An 18,205-nucleotide genomic window follows, 5' to 3' on the forward strand; every position below is an offset into this window, starting at 1 on the left:
CAATGCCCTCGTAACACATATAGAAAACACCTCTTAAAAGTGTGAGTGTGTGCATGCGCTCAAGGAAGAAATTTTGTCATACCACTCAAATGCATGGAGAATTTTGTGGCAGTATGTAAACTTTGTAAGAAAATTAAGCGCACTGTTATGGCGTGGTTTGAGTCATCGTTCTGGCAACACACAAAAAAAGGAAAGAACGAAAGAAAGAAAGAAAGAAAGAAAAGAAAAGAAAAAAGCTGTGAACATCTATCATGTTTCAATTTCAGTTTCAACGAGGTGTCAAAGCTTGTGGACTGATGTATATACGCTATACCACACCTGCTGAAAAAAAGAGATGCCTGACCAACGCATAAACCCATGGTGCTAGTCAGGCCTTAAGAGCCTATCTAATATTTGTATAAAAACATTTAACATGAAATGAAACACAACAATGAAACAAACTAAACAAATAATTATGTAAATACATCGAACTATGGTAAAAATGAGAAATAACGCTGAAGGCAAATGACTGAAATAACAACAACAAAAAAGATAGATGACAAATGTACAATGAACTGAGCCTAAGAAAATAAATATTTTTTTTTTAATCTAAAATAAAACAAAAAAACATTGTCTCACCTGACTCTTGATTTCCCGTAGTTCTTTCAATATGTTCTTCATTTCTGTGAGTTCTTCATTAGCTGAAAATAGTAAATAATACGTTTTTTTTTAGTTCATAAATGATCATAAGCCGAGGAAAAGTTATTTTGAATACGTATAAGCAAAGGAATTCGTTGAGAAGACACATGAGACGAATAGGAAGTAACAAAAGAGAAATAATACTCTGTTTTCAATTTTTGTTTTTTCTAGGTTCTTTTTAGTGCACATTATTTCTTTCTTAATGATCACACATGTACACACATACAGACACACACAGACACACAAACACAAAACCGCCATCCCAACATACCCATACAGCAGCCCCACCCACATCCCTGCCGTTCAATCCCAACACCCCAAAATACATAAATAACAGCCCTCCCCTCTGTTCTCGATAAAAAAATGAAATAGTCCACACCAACACACACTCTTCCCGCCACAAACCATACACAACTAATACCTACATACACAGAGGCGCGCGCCGCATCCACATTCATAGGCTCCACACAATGCAAAATGACTGTAGATGTCAAGAATGGAATGCTCATTTGCAAGAAAGTGATGCATATTATGTGTGTAACCAGACAATACTTTTTGCATTGTGTCCCAAATTACTTGTCAACGAAAGACTTATGATAATCGACACCCATATTTTAGCAAAGTATTATGAGCTGTTGCCATCAGGACGACGCTACAGAACTTTTAAGTTGAAATCCAGAGCTCTGAAGACTTTTATTCCACGTTCAATCCACCTTTTAAATTCTTGAGACCTGTGTGTGTGTGTGTGTGTGTGTGCGCGCGCGCGCGCGCACTCTCATGTAAGACGTGTGAAAGTCCGTGCATGATAGGCTGTACCTTGTTCTAGTTGTGGTGTGTGTGTGTGTGTGTGTGTGTGTGTGTGTGTGTTTACTGAGCTTAAAACGTGACAATTGGTTATAATGAATGTGCAATATGTAGGAAGAATAATGTGCAATATGCAGGATGAATGTACAATGAATATGTTTAATGCTAACGTCCATATTCTAAATATATTTCTGTTCAATAATTACGATGTAATAATTAATTGCAATGTTTTTAAAAGCGAATATGTGAAATGCTTTTATTTCAGAACATATATTTATTACTCTTGTTTAATCAAGTTATCCGCGTGTGTGGGGTGGGTGGGTGGGGGGGGGGGGTGCGGTGCGGGTGTGTGCTGATTATCTGGTTGTGGTTTTCCACAATTCATCTTTATTCTTATCTTATCTGTCTATTATAATCAATGTGCAGTATAGTAGGCTATGTTTATAATTATATTCAAATAATGTTTCTTAATTCTTTCTGTTTTTACATTAAGAATACTAGTTATTACCTGCAGTGTGTGGATGTATGAAACGATGTATGTGATATTTTTTACATTTGTATCTTCGTAATATTTGTAGGGGCTGTTGTTGGCTTTTACAGTTATGGTCCCCATGTTGTTTACTTGTCTATGTTGTGATAATGCACCTGACCAAATTTCTCCAGTTGGAGATAATAAAGTTATTCTTATCTTATCTTATCTTATAAGATTTAGGTTTGAAGTTCATCATTTACTTTACAGACAACATAGTGACCGGTATCTTATTTGTCCATTATGAACAAACGCGGAAGACCACAATTCATGTTTTTTTTGTTGTTCTAATTTATTAATACCATAGAAATATTACTGTCAGCCTTCTTTGTCTAAAATAATTTTGCTCACGATGTCAAGTCGAGAAGAATTCAGTTTGCAAGTCATGTGTACAAAGCCTTCGAAATTCGGTCAGTACATTTCGATTTGTTGTAGTGACCTGTTCTATCAGTGTATCACATAATACATCCCGTCATGAGTGGCCAAGGCCCCTTTTGAATAAACCATCGGAACCGGAATATGAATCCACTACAAATCGACATACACAAGACCTCTCCCCTAACCCCTCCCGCCTAACACCCCGCACCCTCGCCACACACACACACACGAAGCCACAAACACACACTGACCGGTGCTGGCCAACAGTTTGGAGAAGCCCTCCTGTTTCATGACCTGAGCGAAAACGGCCCTGGCGGAGCGACGACCAGACTTGAACCCAGCTGAGACGTTGTGGGCACTCCCACTGGGCTGCGGGACGCCTGGATGCCCAGGTTCCATTTCCTGCGTTTGCTTCGTCTGATGCATTCTGTAAGTAGTGGGGGAAAGACGGGGTTCATTTGGCGAACAAATTAATTCTTTGGGAGAAGTATTTATTTGTTTTATTTTTGTGGATGCGCGTGTGGTTGTGCGGCCCTGACCTTTGTGTGTGTGTGTGTGTGTGTGTGTGTGTGTGTGTTAGAAACAGAGAGAAAGAGAGAATTCTGTGGTTTGTGTGCATACTGTGCAAGAAAGCAGAGAGAGATAGAGAGTGATCGATCAAGAGCGTGGGTGTCTGTACCAAAGCCAAACTGTGTTAGTGTGTATGATCATGCATGTGAAAGAAGACTAATATTAAAATCTGCGTCAAAGAACATGGTGACAATGGCAGAGAATCAGAAATTTTGCCTGACGTACATGTATCATTTACTTTGCTAATGCTCTCTTCTACTCAAGTTCCCGAAGCTGACATTTGAGTTTGACAGGCGATAAAACATTCAGTTTGTAGACTTGACTGATCTAATGTAGTGCACACCCGTACAGCGTCTAAGCCATTCACTCACAGGTCGAATCTGGGTTTACAAATTATTTTGCAACAAACACCTAAATCTACCCCAAGTTTATTTTTTTTAAAAGACCACATCAACATGAAATGAAATATATAGATAGAAAAATAAATATATGAAAACATTAGATTACGTATAATTCGAAAAAAAGGCAAATTACTGAAATAAATGATAACAAATTAAGTTTATCAAAGTGGGGTTTTTATCTCATCAAATCACTGTACTGTTATCCAGTTTTCACGCCAAGAACTAAAGAGCACATGCACACAGGAAGGCAAACAGAGCTTTTGGTGACTGGAACAGTCTGTCTGCAAACTTTCGCAAGCAAAACAAAAAAATGATTAAAAAAAAAGATGACAGAGCGAGTGATAATACCTCTCGCGTGCTTGTGTTTCCAAGATTTTCTTAGCTTCCGGGTATTCCATAAGGGCCTGAAACAGAACATTTTAAATATCAAGGTTTCAGTTTTATATAAAGATAGATAAATAGATAGACAGACAGACAGATAAACAGACACATTTTTCTTTAAAAATCAGCACTCAATGACCACCCATAAAATTTATTTCTTAAAAGTTTTTCTTTGTTTTCGACCCCAGTGACTTCGTCAGGAAGAGGAAGCTGTAGATGGAAAACTAAACCTCTGTCAGCATTCTCCCTTTTTCTCCTCTCCATATATGCATATGCGTGCGTGCGTGCGTGCGTGCGTGCGCGCGCGCGTATGTGTGTGTGTGTGAGAGAGAGAGAGAGTGAGTGAGTGTATGTGTGCATGCACGCAAACTCTGAAGTTATACATGTTTTTTCCTCTTTTTACTGGCACACGTTTGGCATCTAATTCTTTTTCCTCGTGATCAACAAGATCTTGGCCAGTTTACGTTTCTGAGATCCGGGCATGTTTTCGTGTGGGTTTTTTTCCAGATTGTTTCTATATTACTATATTACTGACGAAGTGAATGAGCACTTACCGACATGAGGTCTCTTCTGGACAAACACAGCAGTTCTGAGAATCCAACGGATCGCACATCAGCAGTTCGCCTTGACAGAAGAGAAAATGCGCTCAGCACTATTGTTTGCTGTGTGTTTGTGCGTACATGTTGCTTTATTCGTGTGTGCGTGTACACGTGTGTGTGTGTGTGTGTGTGCGCGCGCGCGCGCGCGCGTGCATGCGCGTGTGCGTATGTATGTGTGTGTGAGTGTGTGTACGTGTACTGGGGCAGTTATGTACACGAATAATTACGTGCTCTGTATGCAAACGAGTGTACAAATACAGGTATTTTACAGATGTGTGTGTGCGTGTGTCTGTGTGTGTGTGCGTGCGTCTGTGTGTCTGCGTGTGTGTGTGTGTGTGTGTGTCGGTCGGGGAAGGGAGGGTGGGTTGACAGACATGGGTGGCAGGGGTGGAGGGAAAGGAAAGTAAGCTATAGATCCTTTTACACTCAGGCTGTCTTTGTGCGAGTCTGTGTGTGTGCGCTTCTATGTGTGTTTGCGCATGAGGTGTGAGAGGAGTGTGAGTGGTGAGTGATATCACACCATTTCTAATAGTATTTTTGAGAGAGATTGTATCTAAAGCTATTTTCAAAATTATATGTTATGTCTCATTCATATCACATGCATTGTTAAATGCGTTTCGAGCCACAAAGTAAGCTCCATATAAATGCACTTTGTCATTATCATTATCTTTACTATTAGTATTATTATTATTATTATTATCATTATTATTTTAAAGGGTCTGACTTGTTCTGTCCATCGTCCAGTTTCAGGAGGGAGATCTCGCCGAAGTAGTTGCCGGGCATCATGACAGCCACCTGCTTCATCTGACCGCTCCCGTGCTCTGGGAACAGAATCTGAAACGGGCCACACGCCAAACGCACGTCGTCACCGTTATGTTGCGGGGATCAGACATACGTCTGACCTTGACCATTCCGCCAATATTTCATCAGATGATTAAAAAGAAAACAACCCGAGCAGAAACATGATTACACAAAATCATATGCAACAGGCATACAAAACGGAAAATTGCAAACGGGCGCCTCACACATCCTAGGCGCACAAAAAGAATACAACATAATAAAGTCCCAAATTGTCAAGCTCAGAAAAAAGACATCAAATATTCAAGGCTTTCTAGAGAGAAAAAAAGTTTAGATGAATAGACGAACAAGGCAGAAAATAACAAGACGGAGACACCAGACAAGGTAAATAGTCAGAAACAAATAGAGCGATAAGAAAAAAAAGGAGATTGCTCACATAGACTTTCCAGAAGGTAGGGATATTAGTTATATTATGGAAGAGTCCCCGGCATCCCCACAAAGGAACATATTAAGAAGATGAGAACTGGCCATTGCCATTTTTGTGAGTTTTACTATCATGCAAGCGCACAATCAGAATCATTGAAGCTTGATAACCTTGTTATCCTATAACCTTGTTATCCTTTAGCTTGGCATTTGTATCACATACATGAGCAGAAAGTAATCTTTGTTCTACAATAACACAAAAGCACACAATGATACTTCTATTACATCCCTTTCATTATAAAATGGAATGCTTTTTCTTTTTTCGTCAGATAAATATCACTCACCTCGACTTTCCCATGGTCGATAATGTACATCTCTCGACCTGAAACACACACACACACACACACACACACACACACACACACACACACGCGTGTGCATGTAAGCTGGAAAAACAAAAGTGGAAAAAGCATAACAAGGGATCAAAAATATATTCCTGTTGTGAGCCATTCGCCATCATCGTAATGACTGTTCATTTTTGTCCTTGTCATAAAAGCCTAGAACCTCATGAGGAATATTGCATGCACCACAGATGTTTAGTCTAAGTTGCCATCTATGAAACGGGGTGTACGTTGGCCTAGTTGAATGGTGGCCCAGAGGTAATGCGTCCGAATAAGAAGCGATTATCCACGGGTTTGAATCCCATACACGGACGTGGATTTTTATTAACCCCTCCATTAGGCCTTGAGTGTAGTCATTCAGATGAAACAATAAACCGAGGTCCCGTGTGTAGAATGCACTTTGTGCACGTAAAATAACCCAAATACGTTTATGGACAGAAAAAGAAAAAAAAATGATTATATGGGTGTCGCTCTCCCCGAACCAAGCAGCCCGAACTTTACACAGAGAAATATGTTGTGACAAAAAGCGATACAACGCAATGAAAGTTTACCGTTCACTCTCAAAGACACAAGTTTCTCTCCCTCGCCAAGTTAACTTAGACCCAGAACAGCGGTATGGGTGGGTGCTAGTCTTTCCGATGGGCCCATGAACCTAAGTTCCGTGTATAACAAGCTTATCATCGAACAATTAGAAAGAAAGGCAACATGGGGGACCCTGACTACGCTCCACTGAAAACGTTAGGTCTCAGAAAAACATGAGCTTCCAGAAAAGGTGATGACTGCGTTGTATTCTGGCGATGCGCTTTCCAGGAATACAGTACCCTGATTTGCATGTGAAGTTTGTTGTCACACACACACACACACACATGGTACACACGTGCACACACAAACACACACACACACACAACAACAACAACAACAACAACAACAACAACAGTAACAATACAACAAACCAAATGCCACGAACACAGACAAAAAGACACAGCACAGAACACACAAAAAATTTTTTTTTTAAAACGCGCTTGACTCCTGACCTATCTCTCCGATCCTGCAGATGTATTCCCCGGGGGAGTAGATGGAGGGCCGCAGTTTGAGAACCAGCTCACGCAGCAAGCCCTCTTCACACTGTTCAAATATCCGAACCTGTCACAACAAAAAACGTCAACTTCTAAATAGTAGGTGTAACGCTCAGCTCAGTACTCAATGTTCGCAACGTTGACACCACAACACGCGTGACGAAATGTTTGTGCATCGGAGTTACCCCCCTCCCCTTTACTCCCTCTCACCCCAACCTCTTCCCTGCTCTGCATTTGCAGATCATGTTACAAAAAACAACAACAACAAAAACGGCCCTTGTCGGCTTTCTCACCTTCTTGAGGGTTTTGAGGTGGACGTGAATGGCCACCTCTGTCCTCAGACGACTAGGCAATAACTGGAGGACGCTGTGTTCGTCTATCGCCTTTGTTCTGTCGACAACACACAGGCTACAGAGGCACAGGGTCAGCTAAGGGCATCGTCACCTGTACTTCACAATTTAAACGCTCTACAAACATTCAGAATACTATATGATCTCCAGTAAGAGAAAGTAATTTGTGGTGTGAAACACATAACACACGAGCATTACATTCATTCAATATGTGCACATAAATGGCATTATATGTTTAAGGGTTAACTAAAAGTAAACCACTCATACAATAATCACAATCACAACCACACAAAACAATAGTAACAGCCATACACATGCGATAATCACAATCGACATACAATGTTTAAACGTTAACTTTAAGCACATCATACATACCTACCATCACCAAATGATACTCATGTATCTGAGCCTAGATTCTATCGCATCTTTTCAGGGTGGGGGCTTTGTTTTAGTACTGTCAAGATTTATATTGTCTCAGGTCAGTAACTTCAATTGTCAAAAAATGCTATATAGCCTAATAATGACTAATTGGATGAAAGGGGTATGTACTTTTAAAATGCATTTCAAACAAAAGACATACTAACTTTAGAAAAGTCCATGGTGAATACTGAGTTGATTTGACAATACATGGAGAACAGACCTGTCCCATTATCTCTGCCAGAAGCGATAATAATTCCAGTATATCACGTTCTGCAGAAAATCAGGAAACGAATACCAGTGAACAGACCGAACAAAGATATACCTTGCCCAAGTGTACTCTGCCCATCTTTTGATCTGGTCCTGAAGGTGATCCGGAATATTCCGATGGTTCAGATAGAACTTGATCTGGTCCATCCTGAGGAAAAGTCCATCATAATGTGAACTGCACATTAAACTATAATGTCCTTTCACACTGTATACGCTACAGAAACGGATAAAAACTATTTGCTTTTCTGAAACCTCTTATGACCATAAATCATGCTAAATTCTAATGTTTCGCTCATATCTGAGCAGTCCATGTAAAGTCTTTTCTAACAAAAAAGGGCTTACTTGACAGAGAACAAGGAAGGGTGCAGTTCCATAAGTCATGAAAGCCTTTGAAGTTAGGTCAATCTGGCTTGCCTTTCAGAAGAGTGGTTCCATACATATCGAACACAAAATGTCACCACTAAAGGACATAGTGGTTAGGACTTTGGGGAGGAGAGGGTAGGGGAGTTCTGTACAACATGTCTGACATACAAATACCTCAACAATCAGGGCTTACTGGTTAGGGTTGTATTGTATTGTATTGTATTGTATTGTATTGTGTTGTGTTGTATTGTATTGTACCTCAGCCATATCAGACTTTTCTGCGTGGAATTAGGGCTGCTCTCACCTGGGAAAGCGCGTTGCCCTAAACCACCTTATTATCATTTGTCTGCAAGAGTTTATTTTATAATAAAAATGGACTTTTAAATATAATTTTTCCATGGACAACTCTTGTTACCGTGGCTTGTTCTACATGCGCAAAGAGCATGCTGCATACAAGATCTCGGTTTATCACCTCATCCAAAAGACTTGCACTCAGAAGACCACTCAAAATCTAGTGATGGGAGGCGGGGATTGAAAAACCAGAACCGTGTGGGACTCGAAAACGTGGACACTCGCCTCCTGGCGTGGCGCATTACCACCAGCCACTGTAAACATCTTTCATAAAAAAAAGCTACCCCAGTCAGGGCCTACTGGTTATGGGCGATGGGTGGACGGGGAAGCAGTGCGATTGGCCTCTTACACAAGAATGGCTCCACACTCGCGGCATACTGTTGGTTTGGAACTGGAAGAGCAGTTCTGTTTGTGTTCACTGTACCAGACGTTCATAGGTCCTTTTGCCTTTTACGGCCAGAGGGGCGGTGAATTCATAAACCTTGTGTCTAAGGTTCGGCACAGGAAGGCGGTGACCAATCTTATTCTCCTGCTGTTTAAACCTTCCCCTACCGAAGTAAGGTACCCATTCACACCTGGGTGGAGTAAGGAAAAATCGGAGTAAAGTGCCTTTCCCAACAACACAACACCGTGAAGAAACACAGCCTCAAACTCTGATTACTGAAAACATTGGATTAGAAGTCCAACAACCAACCAATTCGTCCACATCACCCCCACCAGAAGTTCTTACCTGGCCTGAAAGTCTTGCCTGGCGGCGTTCATGTTGCTGATGACGTCACCGACGTTGCCCACGACTGCGGCGAAGACAAAGACCCCAATGAGGAAAGTCAAACCAGTGAAGATGTACTCCTGCAGTGTGTTAAACGTATGGGTGTTACTTTACAGAATACATAACACTCTATCATCTCCAATAACAGAAATCAAATTGTGGGGTAAAATACAAAAACAATGTTTGAATATCAACCATACTAAAAAGACATGAACTGCTTAATATGAACTTGAAGTAAACCATTTGTACAATAATCAGTCATACGCATGCAGTAATCAGCTAGTTTTCCCCGGAAATACATAAACAAATCACAGAATCAGAACTGTTCATTCTCAGCACAGAATATAATAACAAAGCAAATACTTGGTGTATAAAAGAACTTCCCTCTCTCTCTCCTGAAACGATTTACTCCATTACAGCACAAAACGTGCATGTGTGCGTGCAAACAAGCGTTTGTGTGTGATGCACTCCTCACGCATGTTGAAAGAGCTAGTTTTCCTTGGAAACAGATGAACAAATCACTAGTGTTCTTGTGTATACATGGATCAGAACTGCTCTTTTCATTCCCAGCACTGATTATAACGACAAAGCAAAAATTTTGTGAATAATATTAATATAATCTCTCTCTCTCTCTCTCTCAAATAAATCCGGCAGATTACACTGCTTGCTGACATATGCGCTTTAATTTTTAGTTTTATATGCCATCTGTTTTTCTATTGTTAACCTCCCAACCCCTATATATATATATTTCTCTGAGTGTGTGTGTGTGTGTGTGTGCATGCACACGCGCGCGTTTTTGTCACACTTTATAAAATACAAATAATCATAATGTCTGGATAAAAAAAATTAGGATTGCAGTCGATGATAAATTTGTTTTGCAGGGATATATTTGAGAAGGTACAGAAAGTGTTGTTTGCAAAACGTTTAGTTACAAGTATCAAGGATATAAAAAGGTTTATGATGTACTCAAACCCTGTTGTAAGCTGGCGATCTTTATGTCACCCATTCAATGCACAGCATAACTCCGTACATATTGCATCGATGGATGACAAAGTCCCAAAACTGAGCAATTTCCAACCTACAGCTCTGTGACCAAATGTTGTATTGTATTGTATCGTATAGCACTGCACTGCATTCCATCGCATTACTTTGCGTAACTTGCGTCACAACGGATTTCTCTGTGTAAAATTCGAACAGCTATCCCCGGAGAGAGGGCATCGTCACACTATCGTAACATCCATATTTTCTTTCCTCTCTCTGCAAGTGTATTTGTTGTACTATCAAAGTGGATTTTCCTACAGCATTTTTATAGGAACAACCCTTTCGTTGCCGTGGGTTCTATTACTTGCGCTAAGTGCATACGACAAATGAGACCCCGATTTATCGTCTCACCTGAAAGACGAACACCCGCACCACCACTCAAGGTCGAGTGCAGGAAGAAGTAAAAATCCGGGCCCGAACCCACGGACACTCGGTCCGGTCTACTCTCTTCTTCAGAATCGTGCCAAGGACAACTCCTTTGTTGCGTGGGTTCTTTTACATGCGCTAAATGCACGCTTCATCTCGACTTATCGTCTCATCCGAACGACTAGCACCAAGATAATCACTCAAAGTCTACTGGAGAGGGGGGGGAGGATGATGCACTGTAGTCCAAAATCCAGTAAAGGAAATGAATGGAATAGTTAACAAAAACTGACCACATCCGTCACTGGCCATGGGCGTTCTCCAATGGTGGTGAGAGTCATGGTGGACCAGTACATGCTGTAGATGTATTTCCTGCGAGCAAGGAAAAGGAAACTTTATTATTATTCTTCTCCTTTCTCTCTCTCTCTCTCTCTCTCTCCACACACAAACACACACACAATCACACACACGCACGCAGAGATGCAATGACGACTTTCCTGTATCACTTTTCCTGATGAAGGTGATGAGAAACCATCCGAGTATACAAGTTAAACTTTTATTCTGAGTGAAAGATAGTTTTCAATATGCTTTTGACAATTACAAAAAGTATTTCTTTTTTGACTTTTCAACTTTAAACCCTTTGCTAAATATCTCACTCTCTCTCTCTCCCTATTCCCTTCACACACTGAGACTGGCATCTATACCCCCACCCCCTCTCTCTCTCTCTCTTTGTCTCTTTCTCAGACAGAACAAAGAAACAACACATGAAAACATAATACACCTAAACAGATAAACAGATACACACAACACATCTGAGAGTAAGAACACACACACACACACACACACACACACACACACACACACTGAGTATACGCGCGCGTTATTACCTGCGGAATGTTGAAAACTCGGCAGTGTCTGGGAACACCCAATCATTGGTTCCAAGGCCTTCATACTGAAATAAAGTTCATAATATGAATATGAGGGTGTGCTTCTAAAACACGTATATGGGCATATGTGTGTATATATGTATGTCTGCATGTGTGTGAACGTGTTAACATGACCAATATCTCATGGTTATCCCTCCGTTTTACCTTTTATCAAAAGTGAGAAACACAAGATACAAGCCAGAAAAACCTACACTTCTGAAAACTAAGTACTAAGTGCTGTACAAGTGTACGTAGCCACCTCACTCCTCCGTCTGCCCAGTCTACAGTTTCTCTGAGTTCTGTAGAAATGTATTATAAATTCTGTCTTTTATTGTTCTAAATTGAAAATATACATGCGTGTGGATGACTGGTGTGAAAGCGCCTTGATTTGTCTTTGCACAAGATTCAGTGCATCTGAGAGAGGTCTTGTGTCTATTTCTGTCACTGCCCGACCTATCGGCAGCGTTTGACACCGTAGACCATGAAATCATCATTACACGGTTGCGTACCACCTTCGGCTGCTCTGAAACGGTTCTGCACTGGTCCTCGTCCTATTTAACTTGTCGTACCCAGTCTGTCCTTATTGGTTTTAAAAGATCTGTTCCATCTGTGTTGGAGCTTGGAGAGCCACAAGGTTAAGACTTGGGTCCAGTTTTGTTTACAATAGATACACAGCCTCTCAGCTCTGTCATTAGTCAGTAACGTCATTTAAATAATTTCTTCGCTGATGATTCCCAGCACCACAAACTCCACTGTTCCTTCAGAATTTCCGACTCATGTTTGTAGTTTGAAAAACTGTACTGAGGTTGTGGTCTTAACCATTGTCGTCTGTTTGATTATGTTGATGATGATGGCAATGGTGATGACAGTGTGAGCTCACCCGCGAAACAAGGTAATAGAAACATCCAATCCAATGAATGACCAGCCAAAGGTGCAGTGACAGTCTGAAAGCCCTCAGCAAATTTGGGTTGTTGGTGTGGCTGCAAACACACACACACACACACACACGCGCGCGCGCGTGCGCGCGCACGCACGCACGCACGCACACACACAAAATTATATAATACAAAGCGGCGTAGAGATTGGAGTATAGAGGGCACTGGATGTATGGGCGACGGGAACGTACACAACGTACGCGCGCGCGCACACACACACTCACACACACACACACACACACAGAGTTAATGTGTTACAGTCTATATTCCAAACAATTACAAGATAACGATTTTTCAGGCACGCGTGACATATAATAATTATGAATTGCTTCACATGTGGATGCTGGCAATCATCACAGAAACGAAGTTTCTTTTATGTAATTATCATGTGTACGTATCCATATTTTATGTGCAGTTCGTGAATTTGAATATTCCTACTTTCCTAAATCCTCAGCTACTTTAGCACTACATTGCGTACATTTTGCGCGTTTTTTACGTCGACTTTTTGTATTATCTCCCAACGACATATGAAACAATGTGTGGTACCTACTAGGATAGCCTACTGTGTAAATGTATTTGATCTATCTGTGGAATACGCGCCTCTGATTCAGCCTTTTTGTGCTTTGCTATTGTCAATGTTTTTAATTGTGGCGTTTCAGAAGTCTTTATTTTCTACTTGAGAATTAGATCAGTTTCAAAACGACCAGTCTTTATTCTTTCTCCCGAAATAATTTTTAAAAAAAGGCATCTATTGCGTGTGCCTGATAAGATTAAATGCTATCAGACTTGACCTGAACTTAGAAGAATGGCGCCCTACTGCCTAACATTGACTGCAGAGACACCCGTCACAAATCTAGTGTTTATATATATATATATATATATATATATATATATATATATATATATATATCCAAAGCAATCTCCCAAATCACAACGATATGCCATACAAAACGTATGTAAAGAAAACCACTTGTACATTTTCGATAATGTGACTTGACTCACCTGTCAGTTTTTTCGAAAAACCGGGTCATCGACGGGTATTTCAACAGACGCAAGAATCGCAGTCCAGGGGTTGCTAAAGGAAAGTACAATTATTATAGATACATATATATACATATGTACAAATATATATATATATATATACACACATATACATATATACATATATATACATATATACGTGTGTGTGTGTGTTTGTGAATGATAAATTCAGACCGAGAAGTTTTTGATTGCTGACCCCAACAATAGCAAGTTAGCAGCAAACCCGTTGAGCATTCCACAGTACATAACAGCTGTCGCTCACCAGGTACAAGGCCATCACACCATCGATCGCCTCAAAGAAATAAAAGCAGAGAGAGGGAGCGGCCGTAAGTCTAACATGAAAGGTAGAGCACGATGCTTTGCAAATCAAACAAATATCGGCATCATTTCCAAACCAACATTGCGCAAATTTCTTCAAAATGGAACAGAGTCTCTGTGGGTTTTTCCAAATACAATAGACTGAGCAGCACACTAGACGCCACGTTCTTGGCATCCCTCTTGCGGCCAATCAGTGGCAGCCTCTGTGCGTGTGTGTATGTGTGTGTTTGTGTGTATGTGTGGGTCTGTGTTTTTGAGTGCGTTTGTGCATGCGCGAGAGTGTAAGTGTACACAAGTGTCAGGAGAGTTCTGTGCATGTGCGTGTGTGTGTGTGTGTGTGTGTGTGTGTGTGAGGGGGAGGTGGGGGTGCGGAGAGGAGGTGGGGTAGAGGATGAGGTATGTGAGTGTATGCATGCCTACACTGTGGGAGCAACAGGATACTGGAACGTATATGTATATATATATATATATATATATATATATATATCTTTGTATATATGTGTGTGGGGTTGGGGGTGGGAGATATGGGCGTATGTGTGTGTGCTTGTACAAGTAAGTGTTCATCTGTGTGTGTGTGTGTGTCTGTGTGTGTTTGTGTGTGTGTGTGCCGTGGAAGCTGCGATACATAGACTAGAAATGAGTGTGTGGAGGAGGGGGGTAGAGGAGGTGCAGGGTAATGTGGTGTGTGTGTGTGTGTATGTGTGTGTTGGAGCTCATGTACGTTTATATGTATTTGACTGTGCTTTCATATCTGTGAAACTGCATGTTTGGTGCATATCTGTTACGCATGTGTGGGTGTATGTGTGAATGTGTGTCTTCATGTTTTACATTTATTTGCTTATTTATCATCATTGTTGACTTATTTATTTATTTATTTATTATTATTATTATTTTATTATTATTATCATTACTACTACCTTTTTTATATCATAATTATTATTTATTTATTTATTTATGTAAGCTTATCTATTATTTATTCACCTTTTTTTCTTTTTTTTTCTCAAGGCCTGACTAAGCGCGTTGGGTTACGCTGCTGGTCAGGCATCTGCTTGGCAGATGTGGTGTAGCGTATATGGATTTGTCCCAACGCAGTAACGTCTCCTTGAGCTACTGAAACTGAAACTATCGCTCACCTCCTGGAGGAACAAGATGACTAGCATGGTACTTAATTAATGAGAAAGTTTTAAACTGACCCCGTCCAAGCTACTCCTCTACACCGGCGCTAGTCAGCTGAGGTTAAAAATCAAGCAAAGACTGACTGCTGATGTTTCTTTCCCTTTGTTTTCCAAGTTAAGCTAAGTCATTCTTGATGCTCCTTTCCCTTCCTCTTGAAAAAAACAAAAACAAGGATTGTCATTCATTCTCTCTCCACACGCGGATCTCTCTCTCTCTCTCTCTCTCTCACACACACACACACACACACACTTCAATAAATAGTCAATCCGACGGACAGATAGAAAGACAGACAGCAGATGTGATGAAGCCCCCTTCGGTCAAGGCTAACCATGGATGATGCATTCTAGCTGTCTTTTTGGTTGGCTCCTCGGCTGGAACAGCGCCGCTTGTGACTGTGCAGGCAAATTCAGAAATGTCAGTGTCACTATTCCAATGGTTGCATCTGTATGTAGTGTCTGGTCTGCTGGAGTTGGTTGCGGCGATCCTTTTTGCTCGTTCGTCTTTCTCAAAAGCTTTTCTTCCCCAGACTTGAGGTGTTGGTTCTGGATACCTCTCCACCTCGTTCGGTCGGCTTCTAGTCCCTGCCAAGACTCGGTATCAATGCCAAGAGCTTCTATGCCTCCCTTACACATACATCTTTGTATCGCAGCTGGAGGCGCCCATTGACTCTCAGTCCTCCCTGATGCCATCTCTCCATAGAGGATCTTTCGGGATGCGACCGTCCTGCACAAGATGGACATGGCCCAGCCAGCAGAGTTTGCTTTGTCTGAGCAGGGTGTACATGTTGTGGAGACCAGCGCCAGACAGGACCTCAGCGTTGAGTAGTCGGTCTTGCCAGGGCATGCCAAAAATATGGCGGATCTTTCTCAGGTGGAAGGTCTTGAGTTTCTTCTCTTGTCTGGCGTACGTTGTCCATGCTTCGCTGCATTACAACAGTGTGCCGATGACACAGGCGTCGCATACTGCCATCTTTGTCTTCCCTGTCAACTTACAGTTTGACAATACTCGAAGCAAGCAAATATTGTAACTGTGTTCACGATCCTCTTGTCGACCTGGGTGTCCAAGGAGAGGTTGCTTGATATAGTGAAGCCAAGGTACATGAGTGAAGAGACGCTAACAGGTGAGGTAGGGGCACAACTCATGATCAGCCCAGCTTGCTAAGACCATCTTTCAAGGCAGAGTGCAAGGAATGGGAAGAAGAGGCAGACAGAAAAAGAGATGGGAGGACAATATCCCACAATGGATATGTGTAAGACGAAGCGACGCCCTATGAGAGATGAGGAACAGAGAGAAATAGAGAGAATTTGTTGTCAGGACATCAGTGGTCCCCCTATGTTCGGAGACTATGAGATACAACAAAACAAGTAGGTTTGTGAACTGATGGGCAACATCGAGCTCATAGTCATCAATGGTGTTGATTGGCGGTGCTTCTGTATCATGTCTCAGGACGTTCGAATGTTTTAGACTGATGGTGAGCCCGAAGTACTTGCAAGCCTGGGAGAAGTGGTGCATCAAATCAGGTTGCTTGTGACCGCAAAGGGGTCATTTCAGGGCAGTGCGTCAGAGACACGAGTTCCTGTTGGACATGGGTTGTGTGACTGCTGTGTCGTGAACAAGCATGTATCTAATGACAGCTCCACGTACTTTTGTCTTGGCTCTGAAGTGGGCAAGGTTGAGCAGCCTGCTGTCTGATCTAGTGCGCATGTAATTATAGGCTTTGGTATACAGACAAACATATAAAAAGAGACAGACAGAGAGAAAGACAGAAGGGGAGCAGGGGGTCGACTTACTTAGAGAACTAAAACCCGATTCGAAAGGGCATGGCAAGCCAATTTCTGGAACAAGAACATATGCAAAACTCGTTATCCCCAATACTTGAAATAGTAAGAGGTAGGTGTGTTTGTGTGTGTGTGTGTGTGTGTGTGTGTGTGTGTGTGTGTGTGTGATATATATGCACGACACACACAGACACACACGCACAAACCAAACTACGTCTACAGATCTCTTCGAATCTGACAAAATGAAATGAGTCTGAAACTGGGTGCTTCTCATACACACACACACACACACACATACACACACATATACATACAAACACGCATGCACACACGCGCATACACACACACACACAGTGTTTCCAGTACAAACAACATTCGATTGTCATCACCATTATCCCAGTCCATACTCATGTTCGCTCCACTGCAGTAAAGATAATAATACCAATACAGGACTTCATCCAGAAAACTGTTCTCGGTGCTTTAATTAAAATAAAAAATCAACATGATATTACACATAACACGTTAAATCACTATTGAAAATAATTATACATACCAAAATATGGGAAATATAGGAAAAACAAATAAAACTGCACGCAGGAAAAATTACAAAAGAATGGGTGGCGCTGTAGTGTAGCGACGCGCTCTCCCTGGGGAGAGCAGCCCGAATTTCACACAGAGAAATCTGTTGTGATAAAAAGAAATACAAATACAAATATGCCTAGCAAACTATACACAGATAAATCATCTAGCACCCCCCCCCCCCCCCCCCCGCCCCCAACCATCACCGATACCACACAAGCAATAACACACAGCATGGCCTGTGCTTACTTGAGAGGTGGGACAGCACTGTGGTGACAGGCACGACGGACAACACGTCCAACGGGAAGTAGGACTGACTGCGGTAGTGGCGAACTGTCTCGGGCAGAGATTTCACCTGCCACACAACAAACCACTGCTGCATCTACTTCTACTATTTATGTACTACTACTACTTCTACTACTACTACCTAGTTCTGCCCTGCTACCACTGCCACTACTACTGCTACTGCTGCTGATCATATTAACAAGAA

General features: G+C 41.5%; 1 protein-coding gene across 1 annotated transcript in view; it reads right to left on the reverse strand.

Annotated features, from left to right (window-relative positions):
• The window catches only part of LOC143295844 (uncharacterized), a 72,693-nt gene that overhangs the window by 7,021 nt on the left and 47,467 nt on the right, over nt 1–18,205 (reverse strand). The window contains exons 9-24 of the mRNA XM_076607495.1: nt 17,965–18,070; nt 17,149–17,193; nt 13,826–13,898; nt 12,769–12,868; nt 11,850–11,914; nt 11,256–11,334; nt 9,520–9,638; nt 8,131–8,223; nt 7,332–7,428; nt 6,997–7,105; nt 5,906–5,943; nt 5,065–5,174; nt 4,296–4,365; nt 3,709–3,764; nt 2,641–2,816; nt 619–680 (exon numbers count right to left, since the gene is read on the reverse strand). Coding sequence (XP_076463610.1) covers nt 619–680; nt 2,641–2,816; nt 3,709–3,764; nt 4,296–4,365; nt 5,065–5,174; nt 5,906–5,943; nt 6,997–7,105; nt 7,332–7,428; nt 8,131–8,223; nt 9,520–9,638; nt 11,256–11,334; nt 11,850–11,914; nt 12,769–12,868; nt 13,826–13,898; nt 17,149–17,193; nt 17,965–18,070 — 1,398 coding nt within the window. The remainder of the gene's footprint in view (nt 1–618; nt 681–2,640; nt 2,817–3,708; nt 3,765–4,295; nt 4,366–5,064; nt 5,175–5,905; nt 5,944–6,996; nt 7,106–7,331; nt 7,429–8,130; nt 8,224–9,519; nt 9,639–11,255; nt 11,335–11,849; nt 11,915–12,768; nt 12,869–13,825; nt 13,899–17,148; nt 17,194–17,964; nt 18,071–18,205) is intronic.

The sequence above is a fragment of the Babylonia areolata genome, chromosome 21, assembly GCF_041734735.1.
Source record: "Babylonia areolata isolate BAREFJ2019XMU chromosome 21, ASM4173473v1, whole genome shotgun sequence".
Taxonomy (NCBI): Eukaryota; Metazoa; Mollusca; class Gastropoda; order Neogastropoda; family Buccinidae; genus Babylonia; species Babylonia areolata.